The sequence below is a fragment of the Telmatherina bonti genome (assembly GCF_933228915.1).
Source record: "Telmatherina bonti genome assembly, chromosome: 13".
Lineage (NCBI taxonomy): Eukaryota > Metazoa > Chordata > Actinopteri > Atheriniformes > Telmatherinidae > Telmatherina > Telmatherina bonti.
This window is the reverse complement of record NC_136611.1, coordinates 16,406,089-16,428,199: the sequence shown is the minus strand read 5'-3', so window position 1 is coordinate 16,428,199 and position 22,111 is coordinate 16,406,089. Positions and strand designations below refer to the sequence as shown.

General features: G+C 38.7%; 1 protein-coding gene across 3 annotated transcripts in view; it reads right to left on the bottom strand.

Annotated features, from left to right (window-relative positions):
- Nucleotides 1-559: 559 nt before the first annotated feature.
- The window catches only part of pde4d (phosphodiesterase 4D, cAMP-specific), a gene marked incomplete at its 5' end in the record, with an annotated part of 182,957 nt that continues 161,405 nt past the window's right edge, over nt 560-22,111 (bottom strand). For all 3 annotated transcript variants that reach the window (XM_079251327.1, XM_079251328.1, XM_079251329.1), the window contains 14 exons: nt 560-1,643; nt 1,741-1,923; nt 3,633-3,755; nt 3,868-4,022; nt 6,138-6,237; nt 6,383-6,547; nt 6,655-6,753; nt 7,117-7,292; nt 7,382-7,475; nt 14,767-14,879; nt 17,893-17,942; nt 18,555-18,631; nt 18,727-18,763; nt 20,310-20,501. In XM_079251327.1, the coding sequence (XP_079107453.1) occupies nt 1,149-1,643; nt 1,741-1,923; nt 3,633-3,755; nt 3,868-4,022; nt 6,138-6,237; nt 6,383-6,547; nt 6,655-6,753; nt 7,117-7,292; nt 7,382-7,475; nt 14,767-14,879; nt 17,893-17,942; nt 18,555-18,631; nt 18,727-18,763; nt 20,310-20,501 (2,059 nt within the window). In that variant the 3' untranslated portion in view covers nt 560-1,148. The remainder of the gene's footprint in view (nt 1,644-1,740; nt 1,924-3,632; nt 3,756-3,867; nt 4,023-6,137; nt 6,238-6,382; nt 6,548-6,654; nt 6,754-7,116; nt 7,293-7,381; nt 7,476-14,766; nt 14,880-17,892; nt 17,943-18,554; nt 18,632-18,726; nt 18,764-20,309; nt 20,502-22,111) is intronic.

The following is a 22,111-nucleotide window of genomic DNA, read 5'->3' as shown; positions in this document are numbered from 1 at the left end:
AAAATCCCACTAATAATTTTTACCACCACTACTATTTCTATACACTTGAAGCACTAATCAAGCTTCCAAAAAGGTGCTTTTTGTATCAACTACAAAGCATTGCATTGTCTTGGGATGTGTTCAAAAGAACTGCAGGCAACATTAATCAAATTTAAAGGCTTCATCCATGTCATGAATGATTCCAGTGAGAGTTAAACATACAACCTTAGCTTTCTGCTTTGCCTGTCAAGTGCAAACTCTCTCCAATAATAGTAATGAATGAATTCCCAATTTCAACACACAAGACTATCGGATGTAAGAATAGTGGCATGTGAATAGTTGAATAAATGCTATTGGCAGAGATGGAAACAGCTTCGAACACTCCTCCTATCATCTAGCTGTGAAAATACCCCTTCAAAACACTGAAAAACTCTGACACATTTCCCTGTTCATATCCAAAAGCTCCCATCTTCTTTCCGAACAAAAGAAAGCTTTCAGGTGCAAAAGTAATCCTATATAATATCTGAAGCTTACATACAGTACAATACGAAAATAAAAGGGATCCAGAACAGCATCATGGCTGTTCAGATTTACCCTTTGTGTCAGACAGGTTTTCAAGGAAGACTTCCACATGAGAAATGCGTTTTGAAAGCTCCCGAGTTTGCTGCAGCTACCATTTGTCAGCAACAGCAGCACAGCAAACTTCCTAATTGATAGTGGGGATGATATGACTGAAGATGGAAAGGGGAACTCTGGGCACTTAATAAAACATAAAGACACTATCAAACTTTTAGGCAAGGCTGAGACAAAAGCAGAAAGACAGAAAGTAAAGTAACATAAGAGCAGCACTGAGCAGCATGCGAACTGTTCGTCCACATCCTGAACTTAGGATCATAAAGGGGAGGTGTCACTTCAGTACAAACGGGAAAGAAAAGGAGTTTTCCTGAGTGCAAAAAGAAATAAAAAAGGTTTAAGTAGTACCGGTGGGCGTGCCTGAACAAAGCTGACAGAAGTGGCCAAGATGGAGGGCAGCACACACTTTGGAACCAGAAACAGAGATGTACAAAAAAACCAAAAAATCAGAGATTTCACAAAACCCAAAAAATATTCTATAAATAATCATCTGTCATTACTAAGAAGAGCAGTTAATCACCTGCTGTCCATAACTGCTATGTGTCAGGGGATTTCTCCTCTTCCTCCACCTCCTCCTCTGCTACCTCTTCCTCTACAACGCATGCTTGTGAGCAGGTTGTTTCCCCCTCTTCCACTACCACCTCCTCCTCCTCCTCCTCATCATCATCATCCCCCACCTGTTCGTCCAATGGAATCTCTGTTGATTCAGAGTCCTGTGTACAGAGTGTTTTTGAGTCAGTACAGCTGTTATCGTCCTCTTCCTCTTCTTCCTCCGGCTGGCTGCCACTGTCTTTCTCAGTGTCTGACTCTCCATCCTCCTCCAGGGTGAGCTCAAATTGGAACTTGTCCCCTCCAGGGGGTCGAATGCCATCCTCAGGCTCGTCCAAGGCTGGAGAGGGACTCTGGGGGATGGTGCTTTGGTACCACTCTCTGTTGTCCTCTAATGTGTCCAGGATGTCCTGGGCATCAGGATGGACCAGGTCAGCCCATGTCTCCCACAGTGGATGAACAATATAGTCTATGAATCCAACCTGGAGAGTACACAAGCGAAGAACATGATGTTCAGTCTGTGTCTACGTAATACATGCTTGTGTGTGAAGACTCTGTTTCATGTCTCGTGTGCAATACCTGGGTCTTTTCTACTGAGGCATTGTGTTTGTCACACATGGGACTGATCTCCATTCCCCTCTCCCTCTCTCGGTCACCTTGGCTGAAAAACTCCTCCATGATGCGGTCCGTCCACTGTCGGTACAGCTGAAGAGGCTTAGTGGGGTTGCTCAGGTCTGCACAGTGAACCATGTTTTGGAGAACCTAAATATAAGAAGCGATAAAGTTTAAAAAAAAAGACTTAATGATGGCAATGATAACGATGGCACTTCAAGGAAATCACACAGCCTAAGAAACGCAGATAAAGTCTCTGCAGAGCATTCCCAGGACATTTTCCTGTTAACTGTACCGACACTTCTGCAGAATATGCCCTGTTGTATTTATAGACATGTCTGCTATTCCAAAAACAGGAAAGTCTGTACATTCATGGTAAGCATCTTGTTGCATTCATCAACTGATCCAACACTGAACAAAAGCGAAGAATTTAACCAAACTAAATGTTTTGCTTCACTGGTTACAAGTGATTGAATTATGTTTATCCAAGATCATTATTAAGTTCTTATCCAGCATCATTTCTACTTCTTGTGCAATACATAGATTAGAGCTCGTGGTGCTGGTGGATGTCACTTCCTGTAGTGTACACAACACCCATGGTGCCAACTAGTAGACATAACAGGTGCAGTAAAGCATACAAAGCATGTTTATTCAGAGGGTAACATTCAAAAAGTTAAATTGCTTCTAAATATGCTTTTCCCATGAGTCGTTGCAGTCTTTGTACAGGTTGTACTGCAGATCTGTGTGTGTCATTAGCAAACTAAAGTGAAGTGAAATAGCTGGATTTTGAAAGTAAAAAACTGATCTTGTAAAACTCCAGAATGTTGTTTAGTTTTGAAAAGAGTTATTGTTCCCAACATGCAATGAGCACTTTTAAAAACTACACTTTTTATAAAACTACTGTAAAAAAAAAAGTTACAATAATAAATTCCTTCAGATTTTAATGTTATATTTGGCAATATTTTCACAGGCTTGTCTAAGTGTGCAGAAGCACAAGATGCTTTAGCACACTTTAAGCCTGGGATTCTAACAGGTAGCAGGGGGTCCATCTTCTGCACAGATTTAAACTACACCATGAAACTGTGTCCTAAAAGTAGAGTCTTTTCTTTTTCTCACCCGTTTACATATTCAGACAAGCAACTTATATATTTTTTATATATAAATGTGTTTGAGGCTTTCATCCAAAAACTGCAACAATTAATTTCCACAACTACTCCTTTCTGGTGTCATATATGTAACAATATGAGACAACAAGAGAGAGTCTTGTTGGAATGTGCCAGAGGTGTTTTATAACACTGTTTCTCAAATGGGGGTACGTGAACCCCTGGGGGTACTTCAAGGCATTCCAGGGGGTACGTGAAATGTTTTTAAAACATATATCTTTATATGTTTTCTTTTAAACATCCTTAAATAAAATAATATAAATGTAATATGATATAAATATTTAAAATCTGCCAAAAAATGTAAGTGTTCATTCATAAACTGAATTTACATTTATGACCATTTCGTTCCTCCCAAAATCCCACATTCCAACATGAATTGAACCCCACTGTCGCCTTGACAACGCAAACAATGGAGTCCTGGTTGAAGCATATAGTAGTGATGTGCAAAACACAATTAAAGTTTCAAAAGCCAAACACAAAGGATAAAATGCTTTATTTCATGTTTTTTATGAACCAAAAGTACTGGTTAGGGGGTAATTGGCTAAAAAAATATTTTACAAGGGGTACTGTGTTGCAAAAAGATTGATAACGGTTGTTTTAGAAAGTATCAAACTGATCGATTGCAAATCCCTTGCAGCACCAAAACAACCCAAAAGGACCTAGTGGAAACCAGGGGTTACATAACTTTTGCCTTACCTGTATCCTATCAGAGTAGTTGTCAAGCAGCAACACACCAGAGCTGGTCACCTTCTTGGTTTCCACCATCGTTTTCAGATCAGCCAAAAGATTCATGTGTTTCGACATGTCTGTCGCAAGCACCTTGGAACAACACAACATACCGTTAAAAGTTCAGCACAGAAACAGGGATGTGATTTGCGTAAGGTAAAAACACATTGAAGCGATGGGAAGACATGGACATTTTTTCACTTACGATGTCGATGACCATCTTTCGAAGTGATTGTCTTTGTTTTTTGGTCAAGTTTTGGAAGATGTCACAGTTTTCCTCTTGTAGAAGCTTGAAACCGACTGCTAGATGGTGGTTCTCCAACACCGATGAGTCGTTGTACATCAAGGCTAGCTCTGAATCTGTAACAAAGACATAGCAAATTATTAAGTTTGCAGAATTTTGTTTTTTATTCAATTGGATCAAAATGATATTGTGACAAACACCGAAACTTGAAAACATGATACAACATTAAACTGTTTTCGCTCTATAAGAAAAGCTCCAGCGTGTTTTCTGAAGAGCGGTTTCCCACTCTGGGTCATCTGAATATCCTCTGGCAGTATTTGAACTTTCTATTAGAATGCATTGGTCCTGACTGCAGTAAAACGGTGTAGTAAAAGGGAGGAAGAGGATCCTGCTCCATTGCTCTTCAGCTGACAGTTGGGTGGATTCTAATAAGAATGAGTCATGCTGCTTTTACTGCAGGGATTCCCCATTTTGGATTTTGGGAAACACTGCACAATTTACAAGAGAAGTGAATAATACCATCAGGACTGTTTGTCCTGATTCTTTACGCTCTTATGCAACACTGACATTTGTAATTATCTCTTCAAAGCAACACAGAGTGGACAGAAACTGTGTTTTGCTCCAAAATGACAAATTAAGGTGGTATTTTCATGGCACCTTAGGCCAGAATAAGTCAGTCAGTGAAAGATAAATAACACATTCATATTTAGCATACATAGCATGATCTCTGCAATGTTGCTTTACAGCTCAGTTTACCCACTTTTATAACTACCCTTAGTGGTACTTAGACGTTTATATTTTAAGGTTTTAACACATGATCTCTGCTTCCCCTTTTGATTGGAGGTGACAGGGATTTTGTTTGATGAGATCATAGCTGCACAACACGTACAAATCACCTTGTAGAGATAAAATTAGGGCTGGGCGATATGGCCGAAAAATAAAATCTCAGATTTTTTTAAACCAATTCCGATTTCAATCGATTTTTTCCCCCTACTGCAACAAAAAATAAATAAATAAATAAATAAAATACAAACGTTAAAAAGGATTCTTTTTCAAAAAATCTTTTATTGCAGTCAGCCTAGGAGTTTACCTGAATTTAAAGTGAAGCTAAACGAGCTGTTAAACAAGATTGTAAAAAAGAGATGCAGGCGCTGCCACTGTAAACATTATAAGAAACAACATGTTTGCACTTAATGCATTTCTACTGTTTTAACTTTTGATGCAGGGCAAAAAAAACTCCAGACTTTCATACAAATAAATCTTCATAAACAGCAAATTCGAATCAATCGATTAAATCGATTAATCGCCCAGCCCTAGATAAAATCTATAAAGTAAAAACCAGCAACCGAACTGTAATGGTTACAGGCAGTCTTGCAACAAAAGATGTCTGTGTTATTAGTAATAACTAGATAAAAATGTGAAAATGTGATACTTTACTCTTTATATCTGAACAAACCTAATCCAAACCAGAAGCATTTTCCCAAGAAACAAAAGCTTCTTCGTGCAGTGTTGCTCTCTGCATCTAAAAAAGGATGTTTTCCTGAGAACCTTGAATGACGTTGCGTTAAATGGAAGAGGCAACATAAGAATTGATCACCTCAGTGAGCTCCACTGCAAAAAACATGCTGGTAGTGATGTATACACGTGTTCAGGCACATGACTGGTCAGTTTCATGAGTATGAGTGCTCAGTTAATTTCATTGACACAACTCAGTTTGTAACAATGTAATGCTCTTGTGGGAAAACCACAATCCAGGAACTTAAATAAGTTTGACTTCTAAACTTGTCATCCATCTCAACATTTCTGGACACGCAACGCATCCCTCTATATGCCAACCGCACTGCTCCACAGTAGCAACCTTCCTTGATGTTTACTCAAGCTTAATACTAATTGGATCTTATTGCATCTGTGAGAAGTAAACCCAATCCACCCCTTAACTCATGCAGTCCAAAGAATCTGCCGCTAGCATCCAACCCGTCAATCAGAGCTCTTTGGGTGGACATAAGATAACCTGTGCATGCTATGGCACATTGACATATGTGCAGTACATGTGCACTTAAATTGTGATTACATACCCATAATTATTAGCACAAAATAAATCAGCATGTGTGTTACTGAAGGTGAAGTTACGGCTTTGTATGTTTGTACCAGGATGTGTGAGCATATGTTTGTGTTCATTTCTGAGTCTCGGTCACCAACAACTACTGAGAGAAATCTATATGTAGACTTACTAGTATTGATGAGGAACTGGTTCGAGACTCCAGGATGGTCTACGTCATGAATTGCACTGGCGAAAATGGCAGCGAGGATCTCAAGGTCTGTGAACACAGCCTGGAGGAAGCGAGAATGAAACGCACAAGACAAGAGAGGGAGAATATTGATTGGATTTTGAGCAGTGCTTTAATTGATGCTGAATCTGTGAGAGCATGCATACATGTGAGAATATGTCTGAGTGCACATGTACGAAAGACCTCACCTCAAGGGCAGGGGTGGATAGCAGCACGTGAGTGGACTGGGTGACGTCAGCAGCATGGATGTTATTATGATAGGCCACATCGCCATGATAATGGTCTTCTAAGGTCATCAGGTATGTTATAAAGGTGTCGAGTGGAATTTTAAAAGTTTTTAACAAGTCTCTCTCCTGAAACACAGATGCCGCAAAATAGGTTTTACATTCAAGAATATGTCAAAACTCAAGAAGCATTTCTTTTAAATGAAGTAGTCCAGACAATTATCAGATGAGTCTACCTGAAATATTGCGTACATCATGACTGTCAATGGTCGATTCCCAGAGAATTCTGAGATTTTAAAAACATTGAGGCCCCATTTATTGATATGCTCCAGTTCCTAAAAAAGAAAACAAAATCTATTATTCAATTTTTCCTTCATTACTTCCTAAAGCCTCATTCCTAAGTGTCAGTTTGCCGTGTCTTATTGAAGCAGAATTCGCAAATAAATGTTTCAGGCATAAACTGGCATCCTACATTCCCTCTGAATGGAGCGACATCTAACAGCACCATATTATACTCAGAGTATACAGCTTCACAACTTCTCAAGCAGCAGTGCAGATGCCACTTCATTAAATTGCCTGTCTGATCGTATGTTTCATCTTATGACTGATGGGCGCTGCAGTCTGTAAACACATCATGTCAGTGTGAATCCGGCTTTACTGTGGCTGTTCACACTCTTTCTCAGGACACACAAACACACCTTCGCTAGCTCATCCTCAGTCTCTGTCTTGACCCCGAAGCGAGGGATATTGGAGTTTGTGAGGCTTGAGGAGTGTTGGAGTTTTTTCACCCCACTGATCTGTGACATGGGCTTGTTCTTCTTCTCCTTTTCCTTCTGCGTTTGCGGGGATGGCATCTCCACTTCATGCTGTTTATCTGCGACATGAAAACAAGATGGATGTGAGTACAAGTTGTACTTTTTTATGTTGTTGTTTTTTTTAAGCAATTCCAATGTAATCACTCACCCAGGAAGGTGCTGGAGATGAACTCAGACACTTGATTCCCAGAACGGCTCATCTCAGATAAGTGAGTCAGCTCCCGATTCAACATCCTCTTAAACTAAAAGACATACAAGCACAAACATGATGAACTTGACTCTTTGTGCTACGGGACAGAGAAGAATTTCTTTTCCTTCTGCCACTCATAGTCATCATATACAGGACATTGATAAAATAATAGAAGAGCATAATAACTCATAGGCATGGGCTTTTTTTGTTTTTGTTCTCTACACTAAGATTACACAACACTAAATTCAAACCCATTTTATTTATTTATTTATTTTTTCATGCTTTTGGTAGCAATTAAATCTTATAATTTCATTTCATAGTATTCTGATTTTCAATTTTTCCATCAAAATTTCAGAAGTTGCTCCCAGAGGGTCACCTTCCCACCTCTCCATCCTTTCTTCTTTCACTTTTTCCACTCTTTTGTCTAATCGAATAAATAAACCATATTTTACCTCAAGCTTCTGATTTGAATTTCAAACTGATGTGAAGCTTGAAATCAGGAGCTTTGCAATGTAGCAGAAATGTTTCAAAATAGGTACACAAATAAAAGGTCATTATCAGATCAGTCTTGATTTTGAACAGGTGCCATTCATCTATAAGTGAATCCAATAAATAAATTATTAATCAGATAAAAACACAACACCACAAAAACGTATTAGGGACACGTACTGGATGGCATTTTTAAATGCTGTGACAGAAGCCCAGAAAAACCAGCTGGAGCTCTTTTATAAGTAACCTTACTAACAAAAGCAAAACAGTCAAATAAATATTGTTCTAAATATTAGGAGTTAAAAGACATGATTTTAGGTTTTTGTGTCTTCTATTGAAAAAATAGGTTCTCATTACGTCAAAAAATACAGGCCAGCCAAACCATCTGGAGAACTGTTGACCTACAAAAAGAGCCAAGGTCTAAGAATTGCTCTATTAACCCATCTAAAATAACCAAAAAAAGCAAGACAAATGAGAAGAAATGGGTAATACCAATGCAATCACATTTAAATCCAAATAGAACCAAAAGTGCATTTTTCTGAGCAAAACATCCAGCTAAATCTACCCCTCTGAGATCACAGCGTAAACACCTTCAGCTCTCCTCATTACAGAAACAGCTAAATGGATCACACATCCAGCACATTCCCACCTATGAAGTTAGTTTCTGAATCAAACAAGCTGGTGAGATGCTATATATAGTATAGTTGTGTTAATTAAACGCTGCATCCAAAAAAAAATGCTCTCTCCATGATCAATACAATCTGATTGATAAACACTTTTACTTAAGATCAATTAAAATAGCAAGGAACATTAATATACACCAACATAAAAACACATTTTTACCTTAATATATCCCCAGGATACAGAGAGGAGATAATTTGCTTCTGGCATTTTGACAAATCAGAAAAGATAGGTCCAGAAACAGAGAGACACAGGTTTATAACCTCTTGCAGTGTTGAGACGATGAAAGCACAAGACAGTTAGTAAAAGCAAACGCAGTCCTTCTCCAGTACGCTTCAAACGGAGCAGCCCTTGAAGCTTATTTCAGAGTGAATCAGCCGTAGAGAGCCCACAAATAAAGCTCCATGTTCCCGTCCTGCAAACATCCACAGACATGTGCCAATGCCCCAGAAAGCAGAGAGGAAAAACAGATTCTGGAAGAGAAACGGCTGGAAGGGGGCTCCCAAAAGATCCAATGAGAGCATATTGTGAGATGCGCACTGTCATGTATGCGTGCACACACACATCCACTGAAAAATAGACTGCTGAGGCTTTGAATAATTGATGATGGGGCGGAAGCTTGGTATATGCCAAAGCAACAGGACAGCAGGTTTTTTTTTTTTTTTTCTATGAACTGCTCCCAAACTGGCTGCTTGCTTCTGTGTGTATGACACATGCTCCCATGTGAAGAGCACAGGATGCATTGCTTACTATGTCACGCAACATCAGCAAATCAGGGTTCAGATATGAAAGAAGTGTGAGCTCATCATCACCTCTAATTGGTTGGATTGGAACAGACCTGAGACTCCCTGCTGTTTGATTTCCTGCTACTGAAGTCAGTGGAAAAATCTACCCCTTCCTTTTCCTTTAAATCCTGCAGTGCTGCAGGGTGTTATTTTGTGCATATGTGTGTTTGTGCTACATTTAGTTGTGTATAAAATTATCCACATGTATGGATATACAGCATTAAATAATTGTACAGTATATATAAAATACTGTAAAGTATCATTTATAATTACTGCATATGTATGTGTGTGCGCTCACATGTTGGCTGACCTAATCTTTTGTACAGGATGATATAAAAGGTCAGGTTACCTCATCCCACATGATAGCAAATTAAAAAAACTGAGGTCACCCTCCACCCCTGTATTCACGAGAACTGAGTCACACTGGCATCACTGATTAGGTAATGTAAATACATTTACAAAAAACGCATTAATCTTTCAAAAAGAGTGAGCGTCACAGTTATCTGAAGTGGGCTCAGTAGGACAGAAAATGAAAGCGCTGTTGTCCACATGGCCTGCCGTGTTTGTCACTGAACTCAAGAGGTTATTATTTTATTTAATGAAATGAAACCTTAGTGAAGGAAAGGTTGCTTTTTTCTCTAGCAAAAGCAGTGTTAAATTTCCACTGATAAATAAAATATATACAGAAGTGATTATACAATAATTTAGGTGAAAATAATCTTTAATATTCACAATAATTTTCACATCTTCTGCAGTCATTTAGTCACCTTCCATTAAAATGTTTTCTTAATTTTGTTTTACATTATGTTTACTCAAATATGGTGTAATTATATATGCATTTTCTTTTTTATATATAAAATTCTAAAGTTTGTTCTCAAGAAGTAAGAATAATTTTAAAACCATGCCTAAAGTTAGCAAACTCGGCCAACGCTGGCAACGATTACCAGTTAATGAGCAGAAAAGAAATGAACTTTGTAAACTTCAGATTAGAAGTTTGAATAACTAATACTGAAATGCTGACTGAAAAAAATGAATGGGCATAATCACTATACTCACACTAAATTACAGTAAGTAATCACAAACTGCAAACGCAAGTCATGCCAAGCCAGATGAAAGTGACACGACAATAAAAACATCAAGCTTTATTGAATTTTTGTTTAATCAGAGAGTCACACTTGTATTTGAATATTAAGAATTACAAGAAATATTCTCAAGAACAAAAACAAGACAGCAGGATTGTAAACAATAGAAACTGTTAAAATTACTCTAAAAAACTGTGGATAATGTAGCCTGGATAAAAAACCATGGATAATAAAACTAACAAGTGCAAAGTCAGGTCCAAAATTTGAAGGATACAATGTAATTAATTGTGCTTGTTTGATGCGTATGACATTTGTAGAGGCACAGAAAACAGCTAATGTTAAGTAGTTTTTGGTTGCAAACTGTAATTGCCTGGCTTAAATGACAGAAAAGATGTGAGCAGGCTGGAAGTGGAAAAACATGAGTTCTTAGTTTCTTACATGATCAATGTTAGATTTTAAATCAAATAAAAATACAAAGAGTCTAAGTTTAATTGATTAAAAGCTAGATACTTGTAATAGCTAGTATGAATGGACCCCCTTTCCTTTTTAACACTAGCTGGAAAGGTGATGTTTGCCACTGATTGTGCACATAGTGGGTTATATTTTTTGTTATAAACTTTACAACACAACTAACTGCTTATTAATAAGGAAGTTTTAGTGAGGCACTAAGAAAATGCTAATTTAACTCAAAAATTATTGTATTATTTAAAAAAGAAAGAAAAAAATATTTTTTATCAAAGTTTGTCAATAATAAAAGTGAGTTTTGAATGCGAGTCAAAGACAGTGTGTACATCCAACAAGCACGTACAGTGCTTATTGGATATACAAGCACTGTACATCCTCTGTAAAGAGGAGGTCTCATTCTTTGTTTGTTTGTGTACACACTTGTGTTGACTTTCTATGACGGCCTGGTGGTTACATGGATTGAAAAGGGACCAAAGCTGTCTCTGCTTACTTTACACCCCCACCTCCACAGCCAGCTAGTACTGTGAGTAATTTACAGCTACGCTGGAGCAGATGAGACCACCAGCTAACTGAGATCCAGTGGCTTTGATTACAGTCAGAGCCAAGCGGGCCAGCACAGGCCCACTACCCCACACTCACGCACACACACAATTTACTCCCAGCTGGAGCATAAATACATTGCCCAGAGACACCCCTCCTACCCACACAGCTCCCTGTTGCTGTCACACAAATAGCCAAAAGCTTAGTCAAGAGGTGTGAACACAACTATTGGGTAAAAATTGGAAAATGTCACACCCATCATAGCTGTGACTTGTGTGTAATTTGTTCCTCGTGTAGTGACCAAAAATATCTATTCCCTGCTGTATATAGTCCACAACACCATCAGAGCTCTATTGAATTTGTTGTTTTTTTCTCACGTTCAGCATTTATTCTAGCAGGAAACGCCCCCATGCTGTACAATATGGAAAACTGCAGCTACCGTTTTCAATGAAAATACATCTGACTGGGAAATATGCCTTCAGTGAATTCATTATCTAAGCAACAAACTGAAGAGGAAATCTATACATAGGAAGAACATTCATAGATACCTCCGTATACATCTCACTTATCATACTGTTGATTAACAAGTCAAACCTTAAGTTGCCAGATCTGCTCGTTATCCAATCAAATCAAATTGAATCAAACTTTATTTCTTAAGCACTTTTTATGCCAGAGCTTTACAAGATAAAACAAGTCATAAAGATTAAAAATAAGGCAAACAGTCACACAGAAAAATTGATAAATAGCATTTAAAAATCATGACTGATTATGGGCTTGTTTACACACAGGGTTTCTGTTTCTGCCATCTGGCAACACGGACCGCAGAAAACGATGGTGCTTAATGGGAAAGCTGACTTACATGAAAAAAAAAACAGGAAAAACACCCACTTTTTGTGACAAAGGAGAAACCTGAGCAGGTAGAGCTATGTTATCAGAAATTTCGATAAAATCAAATTTTTTGAGATTTAAAACCAATGTACTGTAGTTTTATTGTGATTAAGGGCACCAGCGAGCCATTATTGTCTGATACCAGAGCGAAATATAAAGAAGAGCAGTTAATGAGATAGCCAAAGCACAGTGAACTGAGAATAATCTTGCCTACATTTCAGAGCACCCCTTCTGTAACACAATAGATCACATGATCCTGTTATCACAACCAAAAATGACCATCCTTTTAGGTGTCATGCTCACTGCTTGACCAGCACACATGGTTCCTAATGTCGAGGCGGAGGAAGATTTGCACTTACAAAACCCCCACATAAGCCACTAGAGTCATAGTTGGAAAAGTTTAAAAATGTTTAGCAAAACTGTATATATTTCATAGACAAAGAAGTGTGTTCAGTGTGCAAAAGAACTATAGCAGCTTCTGCAGTAAGCACATCCAATTTGCTGAACAGCACAACAGCTAAACAGAACAAGTCAAATATTTTCATTTAGATGTCACTTAACATTATATTTGAAGATGTGTTGATTTTGCTGTGATTAAGGAAATTCCACTTATCTTTAATTTTTTTTTGGTTTCCTCTTCATTAATGAATTAAAAGCTAAACTGAGTGGTGATACGAATCAAGACTGCAGACTACAGACACAAAGTAATGGTAAAGTGTGGGAGACATAGCAAAAGAATTACCTGTGATGTTTGTGTATGAATGTGTGTGTGTGTGTGTTGCTGGAGTGAGCAGGGTGGTTGGGTCTGTGGTTGTTGCCATGACAACCAGAGATAGCTGTTCTGGTGAATGATGAGGCAGAACAGCATGTTACAATTTATCACTGCCTTTTTTTCATCTTCTCATGTTAAGGTGAGCAAGATGATGCTATATATATATATATATATATATATATATATATATATATATATATATATATATATATATATATATATATATATATACACACATATATATATATATATATATATATACATATATATATATATATATATATATATATATATATATATATATATATATATATATATATATACATATATATATATATATATATATATACATACATACATATATACATACATATATATACAAAGTGCGTGTGTGTGTGTGTGTGTGTGTGTGTTGCACACGACTGTGGTAGCATCAGAGGTGAACATGCATTTGTGTTGGTCCTTTGTCTGTCTGTCCTCCCTGCCTCTCCTCCAGATCCACCCTTCTTCATGTGACATCACAGTGTGTGACATCACCAGAGCCCAGAGCTGATCAGCATTCAGAGCAGTGCAGCAGTCTCCCTCAACACTTTCTCTCTCTCTCCCTCTCTCTCTCTCACACACACACCCACACACACACACACATACACACTGGAGCCAACTGAGCATGCTCATACCTAAACTCCCTGTCTGCATGGTGATGCTATCACTAACATGCACAAACAAATACAACAACAGTCCAATGTGTTCTTTGAAGGTTAAGTGCTGAAAAAGACATTACTCACAGCACATAACAGAAACAGCATATAGCAGCTCGTCAGTAAGTCCTTGGACTTGATAAATGCTTGACATGCCAATATGAAACAAGTCCATGATATTCTGGGTCTACTTATAAAGTTGTGCTGATTAACCACACAGTTTCAGTGGTGCTCAATAACTACAGTATGTTGCAGGGTTTGGTAATTCAGTAGCAAATTTACACAACATACCAGACAATAGTATTCCTTGAGAAACATGTTTCTAAATGCAGGTGTGGCTGAAATAATGCATTTATTTCCTTCAACTGAAGTTGTGAGAATGAAATGCTGTTTTGCTGGTAGATTCTTTAGCTTGACCTAAAACAAATGAATTCTTAAACTGGTGCAGATGCTGTCGATAGATACTTGTAATTGTGCTAATTTAATTAAAAAAAAAAAAAAAAAAAGCAAAAATAAAATACTAGAAGGGCTACAGCAGGGGTGTTCAAAGTCAGTCCTCGAGGGTCGCTGTCCAGCAGGTTTTCCTTGTATCCCTGTTGCAACACAGCTTCCATTAAATGGATCTAACAACCAATGAAGTTCTGCACAATGAGTGATCAGTGTTGAGTCAGAAGCTGGACACCCCTGGGCTACGGTATGAACATCATCAGTGCACTTGACTGCACTAATACTCATCCACACGTTGAGGAGACACCATCAAAGCATCATGGTTAACCCTGGGAGCAACTTCTGCAGGTTTAAATGAATAACCTTTGACATTGCCTTTTTGTTGTTTTGCAGTTAAAGTTCAAGCAGAAGACAAAAGATACATCTCAAAACACGCTGTAAGGAGCCAAATTTCTAAACAACAAAAGGTTAAGTGCCGACTTTTAGTTACTCTTACCTTGTTTGAGGCCATTTCGCTAACTGAGTGCCTCGTCTGCAGCGTCTCAAGCTGGTCCAGGCACCAGTCCAGCTCCTCCAGGGTCTCAGTGGCCAGTTTCTGGTAGGCCTCCTCTGCAGGAGCAAGACAGGAGGGCAAGGGGTCAGTAAGGGCCCGCTTCAGGGGGCTAGTGGACGGTCCAGGCCCGGGGTCTCCCACCCCACAAACAGCTAAGCTGGGATAGCCCGAGTAAACGCATGGGTGACTCTTCATACTGGACAGGTGAGTCAGCTGTGAGGACCTGGCAGTAGGACCTTCTTGTCTTTAATGCCAACCGACAGAGCAGTCCCAGGTCAGCTGGAGCAAAGCTCACTGACTTCCTTTGAGAAAGGAAAACCTTTGATGCAGTTCTTTCGTTTAAATCCAAGATGCTTGCTTCCAAGATTAGCCTGATACCATCCCTGGGAGTGTCGTAGCAGGTAATGGATGACAACCAGTCACCCGAAGTCTGTTCTGTAAGTCCAGATGTTTGTTAAACCTCAGCAAAGGACATAGAGTAGGCAGAGTAACAGTGGTGTAACAGAAATTTCCTGCAGCCTTACTAACCCCCATTCACAGAACACGTATTACACTCAGTTTTCTGTATGGAGTGTACTGTATCATTAGTAAAAGTGTAATTCCAGTCATGTAGCAAGATGACCAACAGTCTACTTAGCAGGCCCATGTCTGCCATAGGATGGAGGGAGAGGGGACAGGGGTGGAGGAAGAGATGATCCAGTGAGAGGCTCAGATCCAGCTAACAGTGTTGTCCCGCACAGAGCCAACACACAACTGTTCACAGCATCTTAACGTGCTCAGAAAACACAAAGACATGTCACACATACACACTCGGTGGCAAATGGACATAGATGCATACACACACACACACTCCTTCACACCAGACGAAAAGCTAACCATAACACATCATGATTTTGTCTTCTTATCCCCCCTGCCAATAAAAACATCCATGGTGTCCAGGATATAAGGGGTATAATCCGGTGCTGTGTTTATGCTGGATTGTGTATCCTGTAGCTGCTGTGTGTATAGGGGGTGGGCTGCTGTTGCTTCGGCGTCCCTGGTAGCCAAACGTGCTGCTCTCCCCAAGCTGTACCTAAAGCCTGAGAGGACTGCACTGTGGATGGGGAAGGGAGGTTGACAAAACATGGAGTGGACTTTTAGAAGAGCGGAGTCAGAGCTGGGAGCTCCCGATGCTATGTGTGCATGTATGCTAAGATGTGCTCAGCATGCAAATAACAGCAAAACAGAAAAGGAGGTTGACAAGATGGTAAAGATGGCAGAGTCTCAGTATCGAAAGCACTGTGGGAGAGTCTCCCTTTCATTTCATCTGAAATTAAAGACGTCCGTCTCCTAAAGTCAGCCTATGTTAACAGAAAATGTCACCTTGTCAGATGCCAATTAATATTGATACCTTGACTAATTTCAGGACAGCCCAGGCTTTTAATGATATGTGATCTCACACTACTCTCTCACGCTGTAGTTAAGTTACACTGTGAATAAAAGACACAAGAACCTTTTCTTTTTTACATAATGTTAACATTGACGACATGCAGTCTTGAAAAGTTTGAAAGCCTAAAACCTGTTAATTTTGATTTTAATGCTATAAGTACATCTGTTTTAGTAGTTTTTTTTTCTAACTCATTGTGAATTTGAAGCTTTCACCATCAACCAGAAATGCCCTTTTAGCTCCAGCACATTTTAATGCGTTGTTAATTCATTGGAATTATGCCATTAAACCATACACTACATCTGTGTAAATGTATCTCTATAGGTTTTTTTGTCACCCCTTATTAACTACAACCCCTCGCCCCTCTCATTATTATCTATGACATCCTCTCCCTCCCTACTTCCATGACACCATTCCTCTCCCTCACTTTTATTTTGCTTCTCCTGATCATCTTTCCTCCTGCCTCTTTTGTCTCTCTCATGTCTTTCTCTTGGTCTGCCTTCATGCATCTCTCTCTCCCTGATGTGGTGTCAGTGGCTGGGGTGCTACTCTCTCTGACAGCAACTGCACTGACGTCAATGACATTCTTCTCATGCTTAGTGCGACATCAGACACCGGCGCTCGGAGAGGCCACTCTGCTGCACAGACGCAGGGCTGCAGTAAAAACATGTACTGGAACAGCTTGACAGTGAAGTCGGATTATGAGCGGGAAAAGATGACAGAAGATGAGGAGTAAGAGGGAGAAAGATGGAAGGATAGAATTTCACTTGCTGGGTTATAAAAAGGCTTGTATTTTATATTTACTATATAGATTAATAAAACAGATTACTATATTATATTTCGTTAAAACTATAACAGGGTAATGACATACAAATAATATGAATAACATAAATTGGATGACTTGAATAATTCATCAGCTATAGGATTTAGGTGGTGACAGAAAGAGGATAAATCTGTTGATAAACAGCAAGATATGTTTGACTGTAAATTCAATCTAAAATGGATTAAGTTAATATTAATTATACTCCTTTATTGCTTTTCTTTCCAAGATGACTTGTTGCATACTCTATATCAGTCAATACTCTGACATAAAGACGCTCATGACTCTAAGCTGTCACTACTTTATGGCAGGGGCCATTATGGCAATGTACCAGTATGATAGTGTTCTAAATATAGCACAATGTCACTGGGCCCTCGTATATAAATAGGTTATGAATCAGGAATCAGCAATGTGATTGCTAGGTGGAATTTCTGGAACAATGCAAAGAGATCTTGGCGAAAAACACACACACACACACACACACACACACACACACACACACACATATATATATATATATTATATATATATATTATATATATATATATATATATATATATATATATATATATATATATATATATATATATATATATATGAAACAATGCTTTAATATCACACTATAAAGGAATTATCAGCTGGTAACTTAAATTAATGCTGAGAAGCCAAACAATATCTCTTGTATAAAGGGTTAATTCTACCACTTACACACACACACACACACACACACACACACACACACACACACACACACACACACACACACACACAGACAGACAAACATACATATATGAGCAATCATGCCACCTTTCTGTGTACGTACCTGTGAAGGTGGTCTTGGTGATGGGTGGTGGGTTACACATAGGTGATCTCCTATCACAGGGGAGACAAATACACATTGACATTTCCCGCCACAGCAACACAATCAGCTTATTATTATTATTATTTGCTTAAAAACAGAAGAAGAAAAAAAAATGTTAAAACTTGCTTAAGTTTGTTTTATTCTGTACACAGTATAGAGATGGAGGAGTGGACAAACTGAAGCTGTTGTAGTACTGATTATCAACAACAGAGGGCGACAGTAGTCCAGACATGGGGGGTTATTGTACTTCATGCAAGCAGAGCAGGAATTATTTTAATTTAAAATACTAGCTCTTCCTCAGCAGGGCATCTTAAGGTGACAGTATTTTCATTTACTGTGTTTCAGTAAGTTACGAAATGTGAAAATATTATGAAAACTGTTTCCATGATCTTTGAAAAGGCAGTTTTTATTTATCCAGAACAAAAATTGTATATAATCGAATCTGACACGTTCCAGCACTCAAGAACAGAAAAAAATGAAAAAGAAAAGTAACAAATGGCTGTACAGGGACCTTCATATAATGCAGTCATTTTGCATTGGTCCAATGATTTTAGCTTGAAAAGAAAACTCTAACAAAGAAACAAACAAAACAAAAACAACAGGGCTTTACAACCTCAACTTACTTATTAGACGCTCTGTCTTGCTGTAGATTAGTTAATGCACCAAAGTTGTTTCGTACAGTTCTCAAGCTTGCAAGAACCTGAGAGAAACATGATAGAAATTGAATAAACTCTGGACCAACTGTCCCATTTTCACAACATACAACATTAAAACTATTCAATGTAGACTGCTTACTTGTGCAAATGGCGTTACAATCATATCGTCACCGTGGCTATAAGGAAAAAAAAGAAGCAGAGTTCATATTAGATGCAAGTGTTAAACATCATGTTGACATTGGACAACAGAAAATGTTCTCGTTTTCTAAAGGTCAGGGGGGAGTTTGGGTGGTAGGAGGGAGTGAGGGCTATCATGTCAGATTAAGGTAGGCATCTAAGATGCACTTATGCTCTTCCAATGATATTATTTCTCCAAACATGAAATATCAGCTGAGACCTTTCCTTCCAACATATGTTCGTGTCAAAGCAGTTTGATGTTTCAGTATTGGCACTAAAGGAATTTATGGCTGGACATATCTCCATGCATGTAAAATAGAGTAGTGTGTGACATTTCCAACATCGACCAAAACATTCTCAAAGCAAGTGTGTGGGAAAGAATGTGACTGGCTTTGCACCTGCGTCAACACCCCCCTACCAGCCAACAACCCCCCCTTTTTTCCATACCCTCATCCTGCTCTCAGCCCTGAAACTACTACATCCCTTAAACTAAATTTTCCTATTTTACAAGCTTTTACTCGTCATGAAAAACCTCAGTTGAACACATTTTTTGCCTTTATGGATTGTTTTTGGTTCATGGTGTAAAATATGTGGCTTAGGAACAGGAAAAATTTTAGAGCCTTGCTTAAGGGCACCTCAGGAGATGCTGTTGAAGAAGTTAATCAGCTAACAAAAGTAGAAAGTTAACTTAAGGTTAAAACTGCTGACCTTCTAGAAATATTAACACTGTTAACAGGTTCTAGTGGCAGTCGCGTGCCAATGTCACATTACCTATTACCTGTTACTGTTACCTGTTAACAAAATCTGATCCACATTATGTCATTCACACACATTTTAACCATGTGAACTAAGGGTCATGTAGCAAAAAAAGACCTGTCATAGGCTCCCTTTGCAAAACAAGAAGTTATTCTTAGCAAAGGGTTTTGGCTATATACTCTTTTAGCAGAATAAAAATACAGGACGTCATTATAAGGAGTTTATTTTAAAGCTCTGCTTCCTCTTAGCACAAATGTACACACACATTTGAGTTATATCATGTTAATGTTTTTTCCTTCAGTTTATTATACAACAATGATCTGGGTTTGTATGCACCACTCCTTTGCTGCTTTTACCAGCACTTTAAAGAGTTTTACAAAGTTCTGGTACCTATGATGAGCATTAGATGGACACTAAGCTCATTGGTGCATATCTGCAAATAAGTGCAGTCATTCTTGGATTATTGGATTAAAGCAAATTTACTTCTGTTTAATTCAGCAGAACTACATATTAGTAAAATATCACACTCTCATATGTTTTTGTTTAGGAATTGTGTATCAAATAAACATAAATTTGACAAAATACAAGAATAACAGGAACATTGTTTGCAAATAGTCTGACACAGACCACCTTGTTCATGCTACTCACTATGGCTAAGAACAGACATGAACCTACAAAATCAGCTGCAAATTTCCCACAGCATCCAAAGCTGACCCTAAAAACGTTGAACTGTGACACACATATTCAGCTCCCACAGGTGAGCATGTAGGTGAATTGTATGTGACTCACATGTCACTGGCAATGGAGGAGTTTCGGGACATAGACTTGGGAGAGAGGTCGTAGTCACTGTCGGAGCGGTAGAGGAACGACTCTCTCCTTTGGCTGTGGACGAAGTTGGCTTGGAGGATGAGGCCTGAACCCGGGCTGGCCATCGGGTCCAGGGGGCTTCGACCTGATGATGTGCCATTGTCCACATCGAAACTGTACATGAAGGGAGAGAAAGACAGGCAGAAAGAGAAAGATCAGAATTTTAAAGCCTACAGTTATTTGCTTTTTTAAAGGGAAATTACTTGAGAGGTCAGAACAAAATATGAAAGAGGCGATCATACTTTCAAATTTCAATTGGCAGCTTATACAGTGTGGTTCAGAAACAAGCTGCCACGTTACGTGTTCTGCAGGTTTTAGATGTTTGTCTGGTCCAACTCATCAGATCCAAATGGCATGGAACTCCTCAACAGCTTGTTATTGAGATCTGCCCAAGCATGTTAATGACCTATTAGTCTTAAGACAGGAAGTATCTAAAACCTGCAGGAAAGTGGCCTTCAGGACAAACAGAAACCTGACATCCGTGTTCTACAGCAATCCTGATGCATGGGTTCATAACTCAGCTTTCAGAAAAGTGCATTTTGTGTGAGACTGTATGTTGTGAATCAGTTATTTATGGCTACACCATAGACTGTATGTAAAACATTAACTGAGATGCATTATGTGCTGTAATATTCAAAGAATAATGACATGCCAATGGTGTGGGAATGTGTGCTAGAAACTAGCTCCACATGGCTTGGCTGCTGTCAAATTACTCATCAGTTTTTTGATGAATAAAATAATCAGCCAATCACTCATTATCTGGCTAATTATGCTTACTGGCAAACTAATTGACAAATCAACAAAATATTTAATCAGGGAAGCAAAATTCAACCACAAACAATATGGTTGATTGAAACTCTGTTAAGAGCTACAGGGAATACCTCTATTCTAATAATACTACTGACTCACAGCTAAGTGATGATTCTAAATAAGTGACACCAATTCCCATAGGGAATATGATGAGCTTCTTAGTCTCCTAGGAGATTGTTCACCCGAATGATGACTAATGCATATCTCCAGGGATATCTGCCTTATTGCTAGGGCTAGCACGCAATCCCATAATCCGGTCTGGTGTGGCTGCTAAGGTCAGCGTGGGATTCCCCTCAGCATGATGCGTAATTCATACCTGATGACGTCCCATTGCCATCATCCTCAGCCTTGCTATGGAAACAGCGACACATTAAATCCAATACTGCCTATACTGTAACCAGGACGGGACATTCTACTCTTGTTAGCCTTTTCCTACTGGTATGTTTGAGCATGCATTGGCTTGAAGAAGATGTCCAGGAACAGAGTGAACTTTGTGTGGATACGCATATGCCTGCGTGCACAGTGTACAAAGCACATCCCAGAGCTACAAAATGTAATTGTCATCACAAAATGGGAAATGATTCACACTTAAGTGAGTCCTCTTCTTGTTTGGAGCTTGCGTTTTTCCTTCAGAATAACTCACACACTCAGCAACAAATGATTCATTTACCAGATGTAAGTTTTAATGACTAAATTGTGCTAAGCAAGTTCAGGTTTTGTTTGTAAAAAAACAGGGGAGTATGTGTGAGGGCGAAGTTATTAGGCTGAGTTAAAACCTGCAGATGAACACAGACAGTTCAAGCCTCATACTCACAGCCCAAGCAACAGTCATATATTATGGATGGGCTCCTTCTATTGCACTCTTTCTTTCCCATCTCATCCATCTGTTAGAACTGATGTGTCAGTAATAAGCA